Source organism: Triticum dicoccoides, chromosome 7A, assembly GCF_002162155.2.
Source record: "Triticum dicoccoides isolate Atlit2015 ecotype Zavitan chromosome 7A, WEW_v2.0, whole genome shotgun sequence".
NCBI lineage: Eukaryota > Viridiplantae > Streptophyta > Magnoliopsida > Poales > Poaceae > Triticum > Triticum dicoccoides.
In genome coordinates, this window is record NC_041392.1 from 720263541 (window position 1) to 720287633 (window position 24093).

At 45.0% G+C, this 24093-nt stretch overlaps 1 protein-coding gene across 1 annotated transcript; it reads right to left on the reverse strand.

The window, feature by feature from the left end:
• Nucleotides 1-580: 580 nt before the first annotated feature.
• On the reverse strand, nucleotides 581-1463 carry LOC119333329 (protein H2A.5-like). The gene is made up of 2 exons (XM_037606263.1): nucleotides 1218-1463; nucleotides 581-1103 (listed from the first exon to the last, which is right to left on the reverse strand). Exons 1-2 carry the CDS (start codon nucleotides 1389-1391, stop codon nucleotides 777-779), a joined length of 501 nt encoding a protein of 166 aa, XP_037462160.1. The 5' UTR covers nucleotides 1392-1463; the 3' UTR covers nucleotides 581-776.
• Between the last annotated feature and the right edge of the window lie 22630 nt (nucleotides 1464-24093).

Here is a 24093-nt window from a genome sequence, read left to right on the forward strand (position 1 = left end):
CCTAAATGTTCAAACATCATACCTTAATTCTCCTCGATCAGTAAACGGAACAATAGCGGATTGATTATTTCAGACGTGGCTATACACTTAATATATAGCTGTATACCTGGGATTTGATGACATACTCAAGCTTTAAGACGAGGGCATAAGTTGTTTCTCGTACCCATGCTAATGTGGAAAAGAAACAGCTGACCGATCAGGTGTACCTCTGTTTTTCAGTTATGGACAGTCACAATGCTGCAGACAATGGCAAGCTAAAAAACAAAAAGACTATAATCTATTTGAAGTTGGTCATAATACAGAACTTGAAATATGTACTGGTGATCATGCAAATGCAGAGAGTAATACATATGTTGATCATGTGTTTTGCTCGGAACAAGAAACAATACTGGATAAGGACTTACTCATCTATATCATCATCATCGTCTGTAGATCATCCGTTGTTTGCATACTGCACCTGCATCTTCTTTCCACCAAGCACCCAAATTACTTTCACTGCCAAACACATCAATCAGTGACATGACAAATTTACCAAAACATCATAACGAGCAAAGAAATCCAGGCAGCATCAAGATCCAGATGAGATGAGCACAATGCAGACGGATCAAATTGACATGTAAAGACTGAATGGAAGGCGAAACAGTTCAGTTTTCAGATTCCGTTCAGCAACAACCCCGGATCGATAAGCGATACTAACGACAACCATGAACGATTACATACAGGACGCAACTCGGAAACATGACAGGCTCCCTCCGATCCTATGCAGCCAAGGCTCGCTACTCCTCATCCGCGGCGGCGGTCTCCTCGGCGTTGGCGGTGTCCTCAGTGGCGGTGGTCTCCTCGGCAGCCTTCTTGGGGGACTTGGCGGTGATCTTCTTCTTCTTGGTGGTCTTGGTGGACTTGGAGTCCTTGTCGGCCTTCTCGGCGGTCTTCTTGGGGAGCAGCACGGGGTTGATGTTGGGCAGCACGCCGCCGTGGGCGATGGTGACGCCGGCGAGCAGCTTGCCGATCTCCTCGTCGTTGCGGATCGCGAGCAGCAGGTGGCGAGGGATGATGCGCGTCTTCTTGTTGTCCACGGCCGCGTTGCCGGCCAGCTCCAGGACCTGCAGACGCGCAACCAAAAACGAAATCGGTCATCTGGTGAGGCGAGCACGAGAGGAACATGGCCGGAGCCGGACAAGGCATACGCTCGAGGGCGGGGAAGATCGACGGCTTACCTCGGCGGCGAGATACTCGAGGACGGCGGCGAGGTAGACGGGGGCGCCCGACCCGATGCGCTGCGCATAGCGGCCCTGCTTGAGGTAGCGCCCGATGCGGCCGACCGGGAACTGGAGCCCGGCCTTGACGGATCGCGTCACTGCCTTCTTCCTCTGGCCCTTCCACCTGGCCATCTTCCCCTTCTTCTTCTCTCCCGCGACGTGGGCAGGAGGGTTTGGCGGCGGCGGCGGCGGCGCTGGATCGGATTGCTCTCGCTGCTTCGATTGGTGGATTGGATGGGCGGTGAGGGGCGCGGGTTTTATAGGCGGGGCGCGATCTATGGGAGGGTCTAATCCACCAATCAGAACGCACGGATATTTCCTCTTTTCTTCTTTCTTTTTTCACCGTTTTTCGCCCTGGGAAGTTCGAAATTTGGGGAACCGGGAGAATGGATAAACATAGAGCGGTGGGCCGTATTCATTTACAGCTTGTTTCGCACTTTTGATCTCATTTCATTGGGTTGCAAATGAAATGAAATGAAATCCCATTTCTGTAAACCTCCTTTGGCACCCAGCTAGGTTTTCATTTTAATTGGTGGAAATGGATGAAAACTCATTCTTACGAGGATTTCATTTGGTGGCATTTTGATTGCAATTCAAATTTTCTTGTCTGGCTGTCAGCGATTTGTGTAATGCATATGTTATATGTTCTTTGGCTCCTATTTCGAATTGTAATCATAAACGATCCGCATGCACATCTCAATATGTACATTCAGCACATTTACAATATAAAAAGGATAATTAACCAAAAATAATCGTGCATATTTTCAACTATCGATATTAAAATGATCTAGCGCATCATCTTCACACATTCAAATATGTCAAACATAATCATATAAAATGCAGATCGGAATAGTGTCAAGATCTTTGAAAGACCATTAAAGGGTTAAACTTGCGTTCATTGAAAACCCGTATCTTCAAAGGTTCATACTTTGTATTAAGCATGGCATGGAGGGTAAAAGACTAAAACTTGCCATTCCAAATGCATTAGGATATGTTTGAATCCAATGAAGAGGCTTGAACTTGCAACTGGATCTTGGTTTGAACTTGGGGCTTATTTGTTGCCCTGGAAATATCATAGCAAGCATGTAAGCAAACTTACTAAAGTAGTTATAAATATAAAGCTTCTAAAACACCATATTAATTTAGTAATTGGCACAATTGCAAAGCCATATATTTTCTTCTATACAATAAGCTATAATACACCAAGATCAGCAAAACTGACTTGATGTCTAAATACAAAATTCATGTCTTGCTGCACTACCACAGCTTACAAAGCCAAAACGATAAGACCTTGGTTCAGACAAGCTACAAAGTTCATGTCTTGCAATAGGGAATTCGGGGACAGAAATAGCACTACTTTTAGCCATGACATTACAGAGCAAGGTGTAAGACCTTCTGATCGCTCACGCAACACATCAACATATGGTTTGGATATTCCTCTCTATTTCTATTGTACAAAACACACATGTATTTCTCCTTATCCTATATACCTAAGAAATTCACCCCCACTAACCTATTTATCTTAACCTGCAACATGTCCACATCAGCAATTTAGCCACGTCAGCCATACTTGACCCACCTAAGGCAAGACCAGACCGCCTCCTCAGGGTCAATTGAACCACCAAATCTGTAGTACCGCAGCAAGATAATCTGGTCACCCAAACGTCTCATGACCCATCGTTTCCTCTTCGGCTTCTGTATGTAATAACAGACGATCGCATCCCAGATGGATCTTCAGTTTCGCTTCTTTTATCTCCTTGCTTCCCACATCATCTCACGGAGCTGCAGCCACCAAAACCACGCGCAATCTCATAATCAGGCAGATCAGGCTCGATGCTCCTCCACCGCGGTGCACTTCGACGGAAACATCGCACGCCCGTAGCGCACCCAGGGCGCCCCACATTGGGTTCGATCGGCCGTCGATGTCCGTCGTCCACCGTCTGCATTGGTTTCACCCGCCGGCGGCTGCCCGTCACACCCCACCTGAAGACGGTGTGGCGCCACCAGCAACCTTGCCGCCGCCCATTGTACAGCCCTCAGCCTGTACTCTTTTCTCTCTGGTCTGGAGTGCGACCAGCCGGTTGGAACGACATGCTTTTGGAGATGAAGAAGAGGGGCTATTTGCACCAGGGATCTGGTCGCCTCTGCCAAACTTACATTCTTACCCATGTCTCATGTGCTCTCCCAACATCACTAGTGCCACCAAAAGTTTTTGTGAGATTTTATCACAATATGCAAACTAAACTCTATAATAATGGGTATTATATTCGTTGATGTTTCAGATCTGCCGAGTACTTTGCTGAGTACATTTTGCTGGAATTTAGTCTATTTTGGGTAGCCCAATAACTATTTCAGAAATTCCTAATAAGTCCTAGAGGCCCACTTAGCCCATTTGTGCAAGGCAAGGGATACTACTAAAGTTTAGTCCCACATTGCTAGTTTAGTGGGAGTTGGACCTCCTTATAAGGGAGGTTCTTTCCTCACTTGTACGAGCATGAGAACAAAAGAGATATCCACGCGCGCTCCTCCTCCGCCGCCCGCCTCGCCACGCCACGCCTCGTCACGACGCGCCGCGGGTTGCGAGAATGAGCCGCCTCCGAAACCGCACCTCTTTGAGTCCTGTACGGGAGGAGGGTGATAAGGTTTTTGGGGAGCGCTCTGCGCGACTACTGACTGACTCCTTCGTCACGGACGCCCCGGACTCCGACGACTTCTTCCCCGACGTCGACAACCTCCTCGACGACATGGCTGGCGAGGACACCGACCCCAAGTCCAGTGCTACTGCTGCTGTTGTCCCGTATGTGTTCTTCTTTCTGTTAGATATCCTGCCACAGTTTCTCATACTAGTACTTGCCCTAAATATGTTAGGTTCTACCTCATATATGCAACTAGTTCTACTGTCTGCTATAGATATGATAAGCTACAGTTCATATATGCAGAAGCTATTTTCCTTCTCTCTGTCAGAACGCATGACTTGTTTTATCTCTACTATATTAGTCATGCTTTATCTAGTATTTCTGTTAATAAAATCATTCGGTAAATTGCTCATATTTCCAACAATCCAAAATCCTTATTATAGGCAATTTCCCCTGAGTGGTTTTGCTGCTTCCATGAGATCTCCTATGTTTGAGGGTATCCACTATATGAGGTGGCGCGTGAGAGCAGTCTTATGGTTTCAAACCATGAGTTGCTATGACGCCACTCTCGGCAAACCTGAAGGAGAGCTTGATGCTCAACAGGCACAAGTTTTTCAGAAAATGGATACTCTGTTTAAGGCTACTCTCTTGAGTGTTCTTGGTGAGAACATAGTTGATGCTTATGCATCAATTGATAATGGAAAAGATATGTGGGATGCACTTGAGGCCAAGTTTGGGGTCTCGGATGCTGGCACTGAGGTGTACATCATGGAGCAATTCTATGATTACAGGATGACTGAAGAGCGCTCCATGGTTGAGCAAGCCCATGAGATACAGTCATTTGCTAGAGAACTTGAGCACTTCAGTTGTATGCTACCGGACAAGTTTGTTGCTGGAGGTATCATCACTAAGCTTCCTCCTTCATGGAGGAACTTTGCTACCTTGCTGAAGCATAAGAGGCAGGAGTTTTCCGTCCCGGATCTCATTGGCACTCTTGATGTGGAAGAAAAGGCGAGAGCAAAGGACACACGTGCTCGAGGTATTGAGGGAGGATCTAGTGCCAATGTGGTACAGAAGCAGAACTTTCAGCCCCACAAGTTCAAGAACAAGGGCAAGTTTAATGGAAAAGCAAAGTTTGATGGGAAGAACAAGGCTGTGCAACACACGAACTTCAAGAAGAAGAATGGCAAGAAGAAAGGTGCTTGTCATGTGTGTGGGGATCCTGATCATTGGGCTCCTAGTTGCCCTAATCGCTATGACAAGCGTCATCCTAGGAAAGGCGGCAAGACTGCTAATGTTGTCATTGGAGACACTGACATGAAGGATGCTGGGTATAGTATATTTCCCACTATTCTTTCAGTATGTCATTCTCCTGACTGGTTGATTGACATGGGTGCTAATGTGGATGTATGCGGTGATATTTCCATGTTTTTGTCTTATCAGACCGCAGGGACTTCAACCGTGCTGATGGGCAACGGTTCAAGTGCTTCTGTTCGTGGTGTTGGCACAGTCGATCTGAAGTTTACTTCGGGGAAGATCGTGCGGCTGAAGAACGTGCACTCCGTCAATAAAAATCTTGTTAGCGGATCTCTTCTGTGTAGAGATGGCTACAAGCTTGTCTTTGAGTCGAATAAATTTGTAATATCCAAGTATGGAACCTTTGTTAGTAAAGGCTATGAGTCGGGAGGCTTGTTTCGTTTATCCTTATCAGACGTTTGCAATAAATTTGTTAATCATATTTGCAACGATAGTGAATCCAATGTGTGGCATTCACGTCTTTGTCATGTTAACTTTGGTTGCATGTCGCGACTAGCGAAATTGAACTTAATACCTAGTTTCACCACCTTCAAAGGATCTAAGTGTCAAATGTGTGTGCAAGCTAAGCAACCTCGTATGTCTCACACGACTGCGGAAATAACAAATCTTGCACCACTAGAGCTCATACATTCAGATCTATGTGAAATGAATGGTGTGTTGACAAAAGGTGGAAAGAAATATTTCATGACGTTAATTGATGACTCCACTAGATACTGCCGTGTGTATCTTCTGAAATCTAAGGATGAGGCTTTGAACTTTTTCAAGATCTATAAAGCTGAAGTGGAAAACCAACTTGATCGAAAAATCAAGAGGCTTAGGTCCGACCGTGGTGGAGAGTATTTTTCCAATGAGTTTGATGCTTTTTGTGTGGAACATGGTATAATCCATGAGAGGACTCCTCCCTACTCACCTCAGTCAAATGGGGTGGCCGAAAGAAAGAACCGTACTCTAACTGATTTGGTTAACGCCATGTTAGATACATCGGGTCTCTCCAAGGCATGGTGGGGGGAGGCGATATTGACAGCATGTCATATCCTGAACCGAGTCCCCACAAAGAACAAAGAGATAACTCCATTCGAGGAATGGGAGAAGAAAAGGTTAAAACTCTCTTATCTGTGAACATGGGGTTGTTTGGCGAAAGTCAATGCTCCAATTTCAAAGAAGCGGAAGCTTGGACCAAAGACTGTGGATTGTGTTTTCCTGGGATATGCTTTTCATAGCATTGGCTATAGATTCTTGGCTGTAAAATCTGAGGTACCTGACATGCATTTCGGTACGATCATGGAGTCGAATGATGCGACTTTCTTTGAATATATATTTCCCATGAAGGATATGGCTACCTCATCTAATCAGGAGATGCCTAGTTCATCGAATCAGGAACCAGTTACAATTACCAAACCTGCCATTTCGATAGAACACTTTGAAAGTCCTGTGGAGGAGAACAATGAAGTTCCTACTAGGAGCAAGAGACAAAGGATTGTAAAGTCCTTTGGTGATGATTTTCTTGTGTATCTCATAGATGACACTCCCAGTTCTATTTCAGAGGCCTATGCATCTGAAGATGCTGACTACTGGAAGGAAGCGGTTCGTAGTGAGATGGATTCCATCTTGGTGAATGAAACCTGGGAGATAACTGATCGTCCTTATGGGTGCAAACCTATAGGATGCAAATGGGTATTCAAGAAGAAGCTTAGGCCTGATGGTACTATTGAGAAGTACAAGGCTTGGCTCGTGGCTAAGGGTTATACCCAAAAGGAAGGTGAAGACTTCTTTGATACTTACTCACCTGTGGCTCGACTGACCACTATTCGAGTTCTATTTTCACTAGCTGCCTCGCATGGTCTTCTCGTTTATCAAATGGATGTTAAGACTGCTTTCCTAAATGGAGAGTTGGACGAGGAAATTTATATGGAACAACCAGATTGGTTTGTACTAGATGGTTAGGAAGGGAAAGTGTGCAAGTTGCTGAAATCTTTGTACGGACTTAAGCAAGCACCCAAACAGTGGCATGAGAAGTTTGAAAGAACTTTAACAGCTGCAGGCTTTGTTGTGAACGAAGCTGACAAATGTGTGTACTATCCCCATGGTGAGGGCGAGGGAGTTATCTTGTGCTTGTATGTTGATGACATACTGATTTTCGGAACAAATCTGAATGTTATTAAGGAGGTCAAGGATTTCCTATCTCGTTGTTTTGAGATGAAGGATTTAGGAGTGGCTGATGTCATTCTGAACATCAAGTTGTTGAGAGACGATGTTGGTGGGATTACATTGCTTCAATCTCACTATGTGGAAAAGATCTTGAGTCGCTTTGGCTATAGTGACTGCAAGCCCTCTCCAACACCATATGATGCGAGTGTGTTACTTCGAAAGAATCGAAGAATTGCTAGAGATCAATTGAAATATTCTCAGATTATTGGCTCGCTTATGTACTTAGCAAGTGCTACAAGACCTGACATCTCTTTTGCTATTAGCAAACTAAGTCGGTTTGTCTCAAAACCAGAAGATGTGCATTGGAAAGCTCTAGAGAGAGTTTTGCGTTATTTAAAAGGCACTGCAAATTATGGAATTCACTACACCGGGCATCCAAAGGTGCTTCAAGGGTATAGTGACTCAAACTGGATCTCAGATGCTGATGAGATAGAGGCCACGAGCGGTTATGTATTCACTCATGGAGGTGGCGCTATTTCTTGGAAGTCTTGGAAGCAGACCATCTTAACGAGGTCAACAATGGAAGCAGAACTCACAACACTAGATACAGCTACGGTCGAAGCAGATTAGCTTCGCCGGCTCTTGAATGACTTGACAGTTGTTGAGAAACCTGTACCGGGTATTCTTATGAACTGCGACAATCAAACTGTGATCACGAAAGTGAGGAGCTCAAAGGATAACATGAAGCCATCAAGACACGTTCAGAGAAGGTTAAAGTCTGTCAAAAAATTGAGAAACTCCGGAGTTATTGCATTGGATTATATCCAAACTTCTAAAAATCTGGCAGATCCTTTTACTAAGGGTCTATCATGTAATGTGATAGATAATGCATCAAGGGAGATGGGTATGAGACCCACAATATGAGTTGTTCACAGTGGTAACCTATTCTTTGTGATCGGAGATCCCGTGAATTAGATGTGAAAGACAAGCTCTTGGTCAACTGGGAGGAGAGTACCCTTACTGTTAAAATACCACTCCATAAAGATGCAATACTCTCCTAATCTGCATGGCAGGTTGATGTATATCTTAATGTGTTCTAAGTGGCTCTTTGAAGCAGAGATGTTGTCCTGCAGAACATCTTTTGAAGAACACACCTATATGAGTCTGATTGTTAAACGTCGCAATCTATGAGAGTAGGGTTCTCTCTAGTAAACTCATGAAAGGTCTCGGAGTATGACGCATAAGCTCCACCCGTGGGGAAGACCCACGGTAGCCACGTATCGGTCAAGGCTTTATGTGAAGCTAGATTCGCAGAAAACTTGCAGTTCAAGGCCCAGTCCACTATTCAAATTGCTTACTAGTGTAGCATAGAGTTTTAGGTGGAAGTTTAACTTAACAGTCTCCACTGCAGTACCGGTATATAAAACAGTGTTTTGGAACCAAAGGCAAATTTCCGTGTGCCTCTGGGATCTGGTGGGGGATTGCTGGAATTTAGTCTATTTTGGGCAGCCCAATAACTATTTCAGAAATTCCTAATAAATCCTAGAGGCCCACTTAGCCCATTTGTGCAAGGCAAGGGATACTACTAAAGTTTAGTCCCACATTGCTAGTTTAGTGGGAGTTGGACCTCCTTATAAGGGAGGTTCTTTCCCCACTTGTACGAGCATGAGAACAAGAGGGATATCCACGCGCGCTCCTCCTCCGCCGCCCGCCTCGCCACGCCACGCCTCGCCTCGCCTCGCCTCGCCTCGCCTCGTCACGACACGCCGCGCCACGCCACGCCGCGGGAATGAGCCGAGCCGATGTCTAAATTTTTGCCACGCACTACGGGTATATGAGAGGTCACTCGGGAGCTGGAAAGCTTTTGCTCTAGTGGATATTGAATACGAACGCTGCACCCTTCGGCTGATGTCTGTTCATCTCCCGCGTTCCCTTCAGCTCCCGGCGCAGCCTCTCGCCTCCTTCTCTTGCGCCTATAAAAGGGAGGTCGCTCCTCTCAGAGAGACGCACCAGAACTTCTCCTTCCTCTCGCCGCCGGTTCCAATCTCTGAGTTGCTGCTGTCTTCCTCATCCCGGCTTGCGGCGTGCACCGCAGGTCGGGACAGTAGACCTCCAAAACCGCACCTCTTTGAGTCCTGTACGGGAGAAGGGTGATAAGGTTTTTGGGGAGCGCTCTGCGCGACTACTGACTGACTCCTTCGTTACGGACGCTCCGGACTCCGACGACTACTTCCCCGACGACGACTTCTTCCCCAACGTTGACAACCTCCTCGACGACATGGCTGGCGAGGACACCGCCCCCAAGTCCAGTGCTACTACTGCTGCTGTCCCGTATGTGTTCTTCTTTCTGTTAGATATCCTGCCACAGTTTCTCGTACTAGTACTTGCCCTAAATATGTTAGGTTCTACCTCATATATGCAACTAGTTCTACTGTCTGCTATAGATATGATAAGCTACGGTTCATATATGCAGAAGCTATTTTCCTTCTCTCTGTCAGAACACATGACTTGTTTTATCTCTATTATATTAGTCATGCTTTATCTAGTATTTCTATTAATAAAATCATTCGGTAAATTGCTCATATTTCCAACACATTTTACTCACTTTTGTGTTTCCTTTCTTGGTTTTATTTAATTTTCAGGTACCCAGACACACGTGTCTATACTATATTCACTTCTACTGCCTTGCCTTCAAAGGTGCAGAGAATTTCACTCATGAGAGGTTAACTGATCCCTTTTATGTTAATCCCTGATTAAATCCCCTAATTAACCTTGATGTGCTGTTATTTTTTCTTCTTCCTTAATCTTTTTCCGCTCTTGCAGAAGTTACATGCTGACATTTTGCTTCGGCATGCTTCTTTCCTCGTACTGTCTTAGGTTCTTCGTGATTCCTCCAATTTTTTTTTTAGAAAAGGAGGATGACCCCCGGCCTCTGCATCTGGGAGATGCATACGGCCACTTTATTGATTATTCTCGAGGACCTTACAAAGTATTACAACAATATGCCTGAATCCGCCATCTTGACAACATATGCCACTACTCCTATCCAAATGATGCAGGGGTGCTACCTGGGCCACATACCCAGACTACTCACCTAATCCTATCATCCAAAGCCAGAAGCCCCATCCAAGCCACATACTGGGTCTGGGGCATAAACTGGTCTGACGCACTCACATGTGTCGTCACCGCCATCTTCCACATGTCCGTCTTCAGAGCAGATATTGAGGCTTCTACCTTGTGAGGTCACTCCGTCATCGACGCCACCTTGACGCCAGACAACTACCTCCACCTGCGCGAGTCCATCACCGCGCATCGGGCGCCGAGTCTCCACCGCACCACGCCGCCGAGATCCGCCGTCATCAATGTGAAGGATGAAGCACCGCTCCACCAAAAAGGCGCCCGCTGGTCCCTCGATCCCGTGTACGCCTCCAAGAATGACGCCCCCAAGGAGGAAACGACACCAACGCGCCGCCGTCATCCGATCAACTGATCTAGGGTTTCCCCCGGAGGTAGCGGATAGAGGTCTAGAACTTCTCCACGGCGATGCCTTCAAGAAGGTAATGACACAACAGGGTGTCACCAACGCCGGCCATGGCATGAAGCCGAGCACAAGGTTTTCACCCGGATCCGCTCGAAGAACCTCCATCACATAATGTGTGCACGGGTCGCCGCCGATCTGAGCCGCCGCACAACGAGCAGGCCGCACCGGCCAGATCAGATCTGTCCGGAGGGCACAACCCGCATGGTGCCGACCCAACCACCAGGCCCTCCATGCCGCCACCGCCGATCCGAGGTCAGATGGTGTGTCGCCGCAGACCCGGCCGCCGCCGCCGAACGCCGCCACGCAGCCCGAGGCCGAACCGGCTGCCGCACCCCACCATCGCCGCCCCTGGCCAAGGCAGCCGCCGCGCCGCCGCCGGAAGGCAGGCCCGCCGCGGCGCCAGGCCAGATCGGCCCTTGGCCGAGGCAGCCGCCGCGCCGCCAGGCCAGATCGGCCGCGCCACCCATGCCGCGGGGCGCCGCACCACCCCCACGGCGCAGGCAAGAGGGAGGACCCCCGCCACCACCGTCAGCCCCGGGCCATCGCCGGCGGCGTCCTTCGGCGGCGGCGGAGGGAGGGGAGGAAGGGAGGGGAGGGGACCGGCGGCGGCTAGGGATCGAGATCCCGCCCGAGTCGCCCGAGCGGGGGCGACGCGGGGGCTTCGGGGTATTAAAAATTTACTTGAGCAGCAGCCCTCGTGATTCCTCCATGGATCCATTCCTAACCCTCCTCCACTATTTTGCCACTTCAACAGGAAGTTATCCTACAGGATGTTCGTTACCAGAAGAGTGAATGTTTGTATTATATTATAGGCCATCCCATCTATGCATTCCTATTGTTTTGGTCTTTCTGAACTATTGTCAAATTATGCTATCCGATTTCCTATATCACGTTGCAGCCTTGGGTTCGCCACAAAACCTTGCAACCAGATATTCTGAGTAACATGAAGAGTCTGTTCTTCTACTGTTTAATTCCTCCAAGTGTATTGTTAGTTCAATTTCTTTTGGGACAGCCAATCACAATTCACGTAAGTGAAAAAAATATGTGTTTCAGTTATTGTAAGTCTAAAGTGCGACCTGCATGTTGTCATGATAATCATATAGTATTAATTAGAGTAGCTTCGTGGATCATGCGATTGATGTTACATACATACCTCATTATACCTTTTTTTTAATATAATTCTGTCTGTTTCAACAAGCAAAATAAGCTCTAATTGTCTCTCTTCGTAATAAGAAAGATAGAAATATCTGAGTCGGCAAAATCTAAGATCCACACATTGATGCCGCATCGGAGCCTCATGATCCTTCCTCTATCTCTACATCTCTCGGAGCCCCTTGATCCCCGCCGTTGTGGGCTATGATTGCTCAAGCCCTACGCCCAGGCCTCAACTCACCGAGTTGCACCTTTCGCCACTGCTATCCTCCTCCAGCATCAATTGTGCCAGAGGTGGGGGCTCTCCTTCCTTTCAACCTATGAATGTTTTTTTATTTTTGAGTCAGCTTCATTTGACACTCTGATTTGTGTGTGGTAGGAAGTTTTTCTTAGTACGATGCTCTATTCCATCTAGGCGTCTACAATGACATCTATGGCAACAAGTCTGGTCAGTCTCTCTCCCCGAAAGTCCTCTAACTCAACTACCGCTAACACACATGTGTCTAGATGTGATGGATTATTGTTGTTTCTCGAATCCAGTAGGTTTTTTATTGGAAGCGCTAGATGGTCAATATTCTTCTTTGTTTTGTTTCTTTAGTGATCTTGAAAGAGGAAAGAGATGAAGCTACCACTTAATGTGCCCAACTTCAGTCGTGCATCTCTGTGTCTCCTCTCCTCTCACATAGGTTAGTTTAGTACGGATGTCGGATGCACTATTTTTATTGCTCTCCTCTGATTATTTTGTAGAATCACAACATATGGCATATTCGGGTTCATTTTCAGGTGATTTTTTCCACGGGAGTAGTATTCCATTGTGAATGTTATGGGGATGACATTGTTGTTCTTCCCCCACTGTAGTGTTCTACTGTTACCACAACAATCAGATACCTACATAAATGAAAGGAAATATAAAGCGACTATTACGAACATGCTTGCATTTCTCTGAAATTCGAAGTATATGGTGCCTTTATAGCACTACTATGCTTGCTAATAAATATTTGGTTGAAACATAACACCTTGGATAAATTTACAGCGGAACATCCATAATTTCAGATATATGATAGTATAGTCCATGATCAAATAATGTACTTCCTGATTTTAAAGGTCTGCTTTTGTTCCCTAAATTTGTTTTTATACATTGCAATTTACATATGCTTTATGGTGCTAGTGTTTCTTGAGCTTTATTCTTGGCCTGGCTGCTCCTTGAGTTTGCAATCATGTCCTATTGCAGTGGAGAATGCAGTTCTCATGCACATGCTTCCCTGGGATGTACAAGTGCGAGGACAATCAAGGGCACTTAACTGTTTCTGGTTTAGAGATGGAAGTTATCATTCAAACATTCAAAATGGACATATATTTATATTTCTTTGAGTGAATTCCAGTTTTTACCCCTTACTTCCACATTTTTGACACTAATTACCCCATTTAACATTTTTTCATCCCAATTACCCCATTTAGCAAAAGTCTTGCCAGTTTTTACCCCAGTAAGTTTTTTGAGAGTGATCTGCTTGCTAACTCCCTGCCATCAGATTTCTTGGCATTTTTTCCAATGCCCGACCAGGTCACTTGGTTTAGCCGCACCCAGTTTTTTTCTCATGGCTGTCAGGTACGTGCGCACCACATCGAGGGAAAGAGGAATAGTTATCTTTGGCGGTCAAGTACGTTCAATTTGCATTGTGGGTTGTGGTTTCTAGGTTACCGAAAAAAGCTTTCGTCCCACTTTATATATAAAGCAACGATCATCCACAACCAGTACAAACACACGCCACCGCAACACACGCACACACCAAGGCATGATACATAGGCGTTGAGCACAACAACACCACCCCTAGCACTACAAGAGCAACCGGGGTCCTCAACCGTGAACACGCCATCGCGAAGAGATGAAGCCGCATACGACAAACCGTGGGCTCCAAGATGGCACCTCCAGGAAGGTTACGATACCAGAGGGCCACCACCAGCCGACCTGAGGATCAGAGTTTCTCCTGGAGCAACATGATGGGCAATGAGAGCCGCGACGATGCCTTCAGGAAGGGAACGAGCTTCGCCGCCGCCGGTCCGTCTGAAGATCGAACAGGTTTTCACCCCGGTCAACACTCACCGCCATCGTATGCCACACCCCAGCGACCACGCCGCCCACCCGGCCATGGCCACCGGGCAACACCGAGCCATGGGCTCTACCCATGTGCACCGTGCTACCACCACCAGGGCCACCGCCCTGGCATCCAAGACCTTGACACCACCTCACCCGAGACCCGCTGGTACCCCAACAAAAGAGACGAGTGGAAAGGCCCCGCCTTTCACACCCCTGGGTAGCGCCCAGCGTCGAGACCCAATAGGCCAGCCAAAACTGGCCTCCATCGACCCGTCTTGCTGCACCGGGTGCGAGACGAGCTTGGTCGTGCTGTAGGGCATGAGACGAGGTCGGTCGTGCTGCTGGGCGCGAGACGAGGTCGGTCCTGCTATCGGGCGCGAAACAAGCGATGGACCGCAGCTTGGAGAGGTCCAATCCTTCGACCAAAGTAGTGCCCGGACAACAAGGAGAGGAATCGAAGGCCGACACAAGCCGCTTACACGCAAGCCTACACCAGAACATGCTAGCCGCCGCCAGCGCCGACGAGGCGTCGCTCGGCCGCGGACTCTGGCGGCGGCGAGGGAGGGAGGACGGGGCCTGGCGGCGGCGGTAGGGTTTGCCTCCCCTGCCGCTCGCGGGAGCGCCATATGAGGTCGTGCCCAGCGCGTAACACTTTCGTACTCGGTTTCTAGGTTTAATGTGATGATATTTTAGTTTTCTTCTTTGATGCAAAACATCATAGGAACCACTTATTTTAAGCTTTGGGAGATCATCAAACAAAAACACCACAGTCTATTTTACATGTCTGCAGTGCTATTGTCGTACATGTGTTTTTTAGTGGGCTCCAATGATGTGTGTCCATTGAAAATTAGTACTACCAGTTATTGACATGATTCTTGCAAAAAAAAGTTATTGGCATCATAGGGTCGGGTTTTTTTTGTTTTTATAAAAATATACATTTGGGCACTTAGTCTCAAGTAAAATTAACATGATCTTTGCAAGAAGGCTCTTAAAATTTAAAAGGGGTAAGAACAGACAAGATTGTCACTAAATGGGGTAATCTGGATGAAAATTTGTTAAATGGCGTAAATAGTGTCAAAAATGGTTAATTAGGGGGTAAAAGCCGGAATTCACTCTATTTCTTTTCATATGCCCTACTATTTCCCACTCCACGAAATCCCCTCCTACACAGTACAAATTCCAGCAGCAACGCGCGTGGTATCATCTAGTTCTAGCAATAACTAAACACTTCCAAAGTACTAGGAAAAGCCCAACTAAATGGTGTCAAAACAGTGCAAGGCATTGTAATAATACTCTCTCAAGCCTAAACCCAATGCTTCCCAGCAATGTCTGGAAAGTACAAATTTGAATTAGACAAAGCACCAATTAAAGGTAAAAGAACTAGTCTTCACATGTTTGGAAAAGAGGATTTTGAACCAGACAAAGCACCAAGAAGGACCATTTTGGCGTCATCGTCCAGCATAGGCTCATGTGTGGGTTCCATTCGTTCCCCCAACCACACGCGGCTCCTTTTTTGCCAGGTCAGGGCTCGCCGGCGATGGATCGATCCTTTGCGATGGGGACGGCATCAACGATGCAACTGTGCAAAAACAACTTTAGCGACGGAGGAGAAGGTGGAGAAAAAGGTGTTGGGGTTATGAAGGAGCCAAGGGGAGTTGCCACGAGCGGCGGGCAGTGGCTGCGGTTTACGTGGCCGTCGTCGAGTTATCCTGAGAGGTGCCCTTGCTAGAGTAAATTTAGTCCAAGGTGTTGGTCTTGAAGGGATGGAAAGTTCTAATTTGATGGACTTACGTGTATAAGGAATCTGCTAGCTATGGGTTAAAGCCCTATACTAAATGTTTTGGCCTCGAATATAGACTTTAGGGGATCTTCTAGAGATGCTCTTTACTGAAAGCTATACTGCATCTACAACACTAAATTAGTTGCATCAAGTTTATCATAAAATGTATTTCCTAAATGGTACCTTCTAGATCTAAATAGCTTGCCCTCATCTTATGGGATGTCCGTTTTGCCTCGGGGTGTATATGCTCTCGAATAAACAGTAAACTCAAAATAAATAGTATATGGTTTTTTTAAAATATTATTTTTTGTGTAAATTTTCTTGTTAGTGTAACAAGTGTGCTTGACAATTTTCATGCGAAGCGGGATAACAGTGTGTCATCGGTAATAAACAAAATTAAGTGTAATATTTGGAGGTAACATTTGGCGTTCGATTTGTTTTTTTTCTACACAAGTCAAAATACTAAAGTTTTTCCAGTAAAAATTTGCAGGTAGTATTTGAGTGCGACAATGAACCAATCTATTCTCTTTCAAACTTTTTCTGACATTTTCAAAAAAAGTAATTTTAATGCACAAGAGCATATGCTTCCAAGAGCCGAATTGGATTCCCACCTATCCAATATCCTATATCTACTATATATAAATAGCTAGCCTCTAATATTATTTCTCTCAACATGTAAGCATGCCACCTCATCAAATAACATACATGGCAAAAGGCCCACCATAACATGCAATCATGCATAGAAAAATGTACATCCCAACATGCAAACATGCATGAGATATCTAATACCTATTTTACGACTACAATTAATCAAACACATGTATTTGCACTTTTAATTTTCATAGTATTACTTTGAACATTATCTTCAATACTATCAAATATCAATGAAATATTTTTGCAAAATATTCCCGCAGCAACTTGCGGGGTATCATCCGGTTCTTAAAAAGTTCATTCCAATTCTTTCAATATGAAAAATATCCAACTGAATGTCACCACTAAGCCATGCATTTAAGTTATCTCTCAACATGCATATAGTCCCCCCCCCCCCATGCCATGCATTTAGTTTGATACATATGGAAGGCATGCATTTAAAATACAAATTACAATTACTTTTGCATTACTCTATGCATGTAATGATCCCACATCATACATGGGTGTTAGTCATTCTTCACTTTTTTGTTTGAAATGACATTTTTAACTATATTCAAAAGTTGTTTTTGTACTCTTCATATTTTTATTTATTTCCAAGCTTGTATTTTCTTTCCATTAGATTTAGATAATTTTAGCAAGTACTTTTTTCATTTTTTTAATAAAGTTACCGTAACAACTTGCGGGCCACCATCTAGTTATTTAAGAGTGCACATAGCTATCCCACCTCATCGCAATGGTCACATCACCCTAATTTGCTTGAGCAAATAATTGCATGCATGCATGTCTACCTCAATTTCTCTTGTCAAAACCCTTGAACAGCTAAATTGCTTAATTAACACAATTTTTGTTTGGGTGCAGTAAAAATATTTGATACCTACATATCTTTTAGCATTTCTGCAACTACTCCTAGGGAACTGTGTAGTTTATCTACTGACAATGTATTTTCTATTTTCTATCTTATAAACACCCTATTAGTGTTTGTGCCTTCTATTAATGTACAGTTGCGGTTATTTTGTTGTTATATAAATAATTCAAACATGTCCTAATTTATTAGTGCACTACTTTGTTCATTTTTTTGGCCCACCACTAGTTAGGAATGGCCATGATAACTGAGTACATGGTGTCGATACCAGTGACTGGTAGTTTGGGGCTCAATTTCGACCGAGCGATACGAGTTATATGTTTAAAACACATTCCCTCCACTTCAAAATACTTAAAGTCATAGATTTGTTCTAAGTCAAACATCTTTGAGTTTGACCATGTTAATAAACTATACCAACAACTACAACACTCAGTTTAATTAATTTCATCATAAAACATATTCTCATAGTATATATATTTGATGTTGTAGATTTTAATATGTGGCCATACTTAAAAGGTCTAACTTAGAATAAACCGAGAAATTCAAATATTTTCAAATGAAGGGACCTCTAAACACACAAAATTGAAAGGCACGCGCTAGGTGGCGGACGACCGGCCCAATTTTTTGCCGCTCACCACGCATCCTCCCGATTCAGCTCAACACATTATTTGGTTTGGCCACACATTATCTTCTTTCTTCCCCCAGCACTTCTCATGCGGCGTTGCACCAGCCGGAAAAAACACTAAAACCACGAAGACCCTAGCATCGCCGCGCTTGCCATGGTGGCCGTCGCGCTCACCACGTCCACCAATTCCAGCGAAAATGATTCGAGGTTGCAGCTCCCCAGCTCTATGGTTGTAGCTCCTTGTGGTCATGGCCGAACCTTGTCAGTCGAGGTTGTGGCTCATCGTGAGCCGGTTGCAGCATCTGCCCCCTTACCGCGTGCTAGATCTCGTCACCGGGATTCACAATAACCCACCACCAGCATCACTTTTTATGCTCGTCGTCGCGCTTGAAGCACCGTGGAAGTCGTGAAGAAATGGATGTAGCAAAAACAGTCAATGGTAGTAGCAAGATTCCACATAGTTGCAGCAAACTGTCGTATCGCCGTCAAGGGGCCACAGCTAAGTCATAAGTGGATGTAGCAGAAAAAAATCTTCGGTAGTAGAAAAAAACAACATTCGTTGCCGCAAAACAATGTCGCCACCTTCGCGGGGTTTCCGCTACCATGAATGTTTGCAGCTATAAATGTGAAGGAAATATGCCCTAGAGGCAATAATAAAGTTATTATTTATTTCCTTATATCATGATAAATGTTTATTATTCATGCTATAATTGTATTAACCAGAAACGTAATACTTGTGTGAATACATAGACAAACAAAGTGTCACTAGTATGCCTCTACTTGACTAGCTCGTTAATCGAAGATGGTTATGTTTCCTAACCATAGACATGAGTTGTCATTTGATGGGATCACATCATTAGGAGAATGATGTGATTGACATGACTCATTCCATTAGCTTAGCACCTGATCATTTAGTATGTTGCTATTGCTTTCTTCATGACTTATACATGTTCCTATGACTATGAGATTATGCAACTCTCGTTTACCGGAGGAACACTTTGTGTGCTACCAAACGTCACAACGTATCTGGGTGATTATAAAGGTGCTCTACAGGTGTCTCCAAAGGTACATGTTGGGTTGGCGTATTTCGAGATTAGGATTTGTCGCTCCGATTGTCGGAGAGGTATCTCTAGGCCCTCTCGGTAATACACATCACTTAAGCCTTGCAAGCAATGCAACTAATAAGTTAGTTGCAAGATGATGTATTACGGAACGAGTAAAGAGACATGCCGGTAACGAGATTGAACTAGGTATTGAGATACCGACAATCGAATCTCGGGCAAGTAACATACCGATGACAAAGGGAACAACGTATGTTGTTACGCGGTCTGACCGATAAAGATCTTCGTAGAATATGTAGGAGCCAATATGAGCATCCAGGTTCCGCTATTGGTTATTGACCGGAGAAGTTTCTCGGTCATGTCTACATTGTTCTCGAACCCGTAGGGTCCGCACGCTTAACGTTACGATGATAGTTTCATTATGAGTTTATATATTTTGATGTACCGAAGGTTGTTGGAGTCCTGGATGTGATCCCGGACTTGACGAGGAGTCTTGAAATGGCCGAGACATAAAGATCGACATATTGGACGACTATATTTGGACACCGGAAAGGTTCCGGGTAAGATTGGGACAATACCGGATCACCGGGAGGTTATCGGAACCCCCCGGGAGGTATATGGGCCTTAGTGGAAAGGAGGGGAAAGGAGCAAGGGAGGGGGCGCCCCCCCAAGCCCAATCCGAATTGGGAAGGGTCCCCTCCTTTCCTTCTTCCCTCCTTCCTCTTCCTTCCCTCTCCTACTCCTAATAGGAAAAAGGGGAGTCCTACTCCCGGTGGGAGTTGGACTCCCCCCCTTGGGCGCGCCACCCTCCTTGGCCGGCCCCCTCCTCCACTCCTTTATATACGGGGGCAGGGGGGCACCCCAGAGACACAACAATTGACCATTGATCTCTTAGCCGTGTGCGGTGCCCCTCTCCATCATAATCCTCGATAATATTGTAGTGGTGCTTAGGCGAAGCCCTGCGACGGTAGAACATCAAGATCGTCACCACGCCGTCGTGCTGATGGAACTCATCCCCGACACTTTGCTGGATCGGTGTCCGGGGATCAACATCGAGCTGAACGTGTGCAAAAATTCGGAGGTGCCGTAGTTTTGGTGCTTGATTGGTCAGGCCGTGAAGACGTACGAGTACATCAATCGCGTTGTTCTAACGCTTCCGCTTCCGGTCTACGAGGGTACGTAGACAACACTCTCCCCTCTCGTTGCTGTGCATCACCATGATCTTGCGTGTGCGTAGGAATTTTTTTGAAATTACTACGTTCCCCAACAGTGGTATCAGAGCCTAGGTTTTATGTGTTGATGTTATATGCACGAGTAGAACACAAGTGAGTTGTGGGCGATATAAGTCATACTGCTTACCAGCATGTCATACTTTGGTTCGGCGGTATTGTTGGATGAAGCAGCCCGGACCAACATTACGCGTACGCTTACGCGAGACTGGTTCTACCGACGTGCTTTGCACACAGGTTGCTGGCGGGTGTCAGTTTCTCCAACTTTAGTTGAACCGAGTGTGGCTACGCCCGGTCCATGCGAAGGTTAAAACAACACCAAGTTGACAAACTATCGTTGTGGTTTTTGATGCGTAGATAAGATTGGTTCTTGCTAAGCCCGTAGTAGCCACGTAAAACCTGCAACAAACAAAGTAGAGGACGTCTAACTTGTTTTTGTAGGGCATGTTGTGATGTGATATGGTCACGGCATGATGCTAAATTTTATTGTATGAGATGATAATGTTTTGTAACCAAGTTATCGGCAACTGGCAGGAGCCATATGGTTGTTGCTTTATTGTATGCAATGCAATCGCCCTGTAATGCTTTACTTTATCACTAAGCGGTAGCGATAGTCGTAGAAGCATAAGATTGGCGAGACGACAACGATGCTACGATGGAGATCAAGGTGTCACGTCGGTGACGATGGTGATCATGACGATGCTTCGGAGATGGAGATCACAAGCACAAGATGATGATAGCCATATCATGTCACTTATATTGATTGCATGTGATCTTTATCTTTTATGCATCTTATCTTGCTTTGTTTGACGGTAGCATTATAAGATGACCTCTCACTAAATTTCAAGATAAAAGTGTTCTCCCTGAGTATGCACCGTTGCCAAAGTTCGTCGTGCCCAGACACCACGTGATGATCGGGTGTGATAAGCTCTACGTCCATCTACAACGGGTGCAAGACAGTTTTGCACACGCAGAATACTCAGGTTAAACTTGACAAGCCTAGCATATGCAGATATGGCCTCGGAACACTGAGGCCGAAAGGTCGAGCGTGAATCATATAGTAGATATGATCAACATAGTGATGTTCACCATTGAAAACTACTCCATTTCACGTGATGATCAGTTATGGTTTAGTTGATTTGGATCACGTGATCACTTAGAAGATTAGAGGGATGTCTTTCTAAGTGGGAGTTCTTAAGTAATATGATTAATTGAACTTAAATTTATCATGAACTTAGTACCTGATAGTATCTTGCTTGTTTATGTTTGATTGTAGATAGATGGCCAGTGCTTTTGTTCCGTTGAATTTTAATGCGTTCCTTGAGAAAGCAAAGTTGAAAGATGATGGTAGCAATTATATGGACTGGGTCCGTAACTTGAGGATTATCCTCATTGCTGCACAGAAGAATTACGTCCTGGAAGCAACGCTGGGTGCCAGGCCTGCTGCTGATGCAACTGATGACGTTATGAACGTCTGGCAGAGCAAAGCTAATGACTACTCGATAGTTCAATGTGCCATGCTTTAAGGCTTAGAACCGGGTCTTCAACGACATTTTGAACGTCATGGAGCATATGAGATGTTCCAGGAGTTGAAGCTAATATTTCAAGCAAATGCCCGGATTGAGAGATATGAAGTCTCCAATAAGTTCTATAGCTGCAAGATGGAGGAGAATAGTTCTGCCAGTGAGCATATACTCAAAATGTCTGGGTATAATAATCACTTGATTCAATTGGGAGTTAATCTTTTGGATGATTGCGTCATTGAAAGAATTCTCCAATCACTTCCACCTAGCTACAAGAGCTTCGTGATGAACAATAATATGCAAGGGATGGATAAGACAATTCCCGAGCTCTTCGCAATGCTAAAAGCTGCGGAGGTAGAAATCAAGATGGAGCATCAAGTGTTGATGGTCAACAAGACCACTAGTTTCAAGAAAAAGGGCAAGGGGAATAAGAAGGGGAACTTTAGGAAGAACAGCAAGCAAGTTGCTGCTCAGAAGAAGAAACCCAAGTCTGGACCTAAGCCTGAAACTGAGTGCTTCTACTGCAAGCAGACTGGTCACTGGAAGCGGAACTGCCCCAAGTATTTGGCAGATAAGAAGGATGGCAAGGTGAACAAAGGTATATGTGATATACATGTTATTGATGTGTACCTTACTAGAGCTCGCAGTAGCACCTGGGTATTTGATACTGGTTCTGTTGCTAATATTTGCATCTCGAAACAGGGACTACGGATTAAGCAAACACTGGCGAAGGACGAGGTGACAAAGCGCGTGGGAAATGGTTCCAAAGTCGATGTGATCGCGGTCGGCACACTACCTCTACATCTACCATCGGGATTAGTATTAGACCTAAATAATTGTTATTTGGTGCCAGCGTTGAGCATGAACATTATATCTGGATCTTGTTTGATGCGAGACGGTTATTCATTTAAATCAGAGAATAATGGTTGTTCTATTTATATGAGTAATATCTTTTATGGTCATGCACCCTTGAAGAGTGGTCTATTTTTGATGAATCTCGATAGTAGTGATACACATATTCATAATGTTGAAGCCAAAAGATGCAGAGTTGATAATGATAGTGCAACTTATTTGTGGCACTGCCGTTTAGGTCATATCGGTGTAAAGCGCATGAAGAAACTCCATACTGATGGACTTTTGGAACCACTTGATTATGAATCACTTGGTACTTGCGAACCGTGCCTCATGGGCAAGATGACTAAAACGCCGTTCTCCGGTACTATGGAGAGAGCAACAGATTTGTTGGAAATCATACATACAGATGTATATGGTCCAATGAATGTTGAAGCTCGTGGCTGATATCGTTATTTTCTCACCTTCACAAATGATTTAAGCAGATATGGGTATATCTACTTAATGAAACATAAGTCTGAAACATTTGAAAAGTTCAAAGAATTTTAGAGTGAAGTTGAAAATCATATTAACAAGAAAATAAAGTTTCTACGATATGATCGTGGAGGAGAATATTTGAGTTATGAGTTTGGTTTACATTTGAAACAATGCAGAATAGTTTCACAACTCACGCCACCCGGAACACCACAGTGTAATGGTGTGTCCGAATGTCGTAATCGTACTTTACTTGATATGGTGCGATCTATGATGTCTCTTACATATTTAGCGCTATCATTTTGGGGTTATGCTTTAGAGACGGCCGCATTCACGTTAAATAGGGCACCATCAAAATCCGTTGAGACGACGCCTTATGAACTATGGTTTGGCAAGAAACCAAAGTTGTCGTTTCTGAAAGTTTGGGGCTGCGATGCTTATGTGAAAAAGCTTCAACCTGATAAGCTCGAACCCAAATCAGAGAAATGTGTCTTCATAGGATACCCAAAGGAGACTGTTGGGTACACCTTCTATCATAGATCCGAAGGCAAGATATTTGTTGCTAAGAATGGATCCTTTCTAGAGAAGGAGTTTCTCTCGAAAGAAGTGAGTGGGAGGAAAGTAGAACTTGATGAGGTAACTGTACCTGCTCCCTTATTGGAAAGTAGTACATCACAGAAACCGGTTTCTGTGACCCCTACACCAATTAGTGAGGAAGCTAATGATGATGATCATGAAACTTCAGAACAAGTTACTACTGAACCTCGTAGATCAACCAGAGTAAGATCCGCACCAGGGTGGTACGGTAATCCTGTTCGGGAAGTCATGCTACTAGATCATGATGAACCTACGAACTAGGAAGAAGCAATGGTGATCCCAGATTCCGCA

Excerpts from the sequence above, each read along its gene's own strand:
- LOC119333329 (XM_037606263.1), bottom strand. The coding sequence starts at position 1,391 with ATGGCCAGGTGGAAGGGCCAGAGGAAGAAGGCAGTGACGCGATCCGTC. Across the intron at positions 1,104-1,217 it reads TCGAGTATCTCGCCGCCGAG|GTCCTGGAGCTGGCCGGCAA; the intron begins GTAAGCCGTCGA and ends GCGCGTCTGCAG.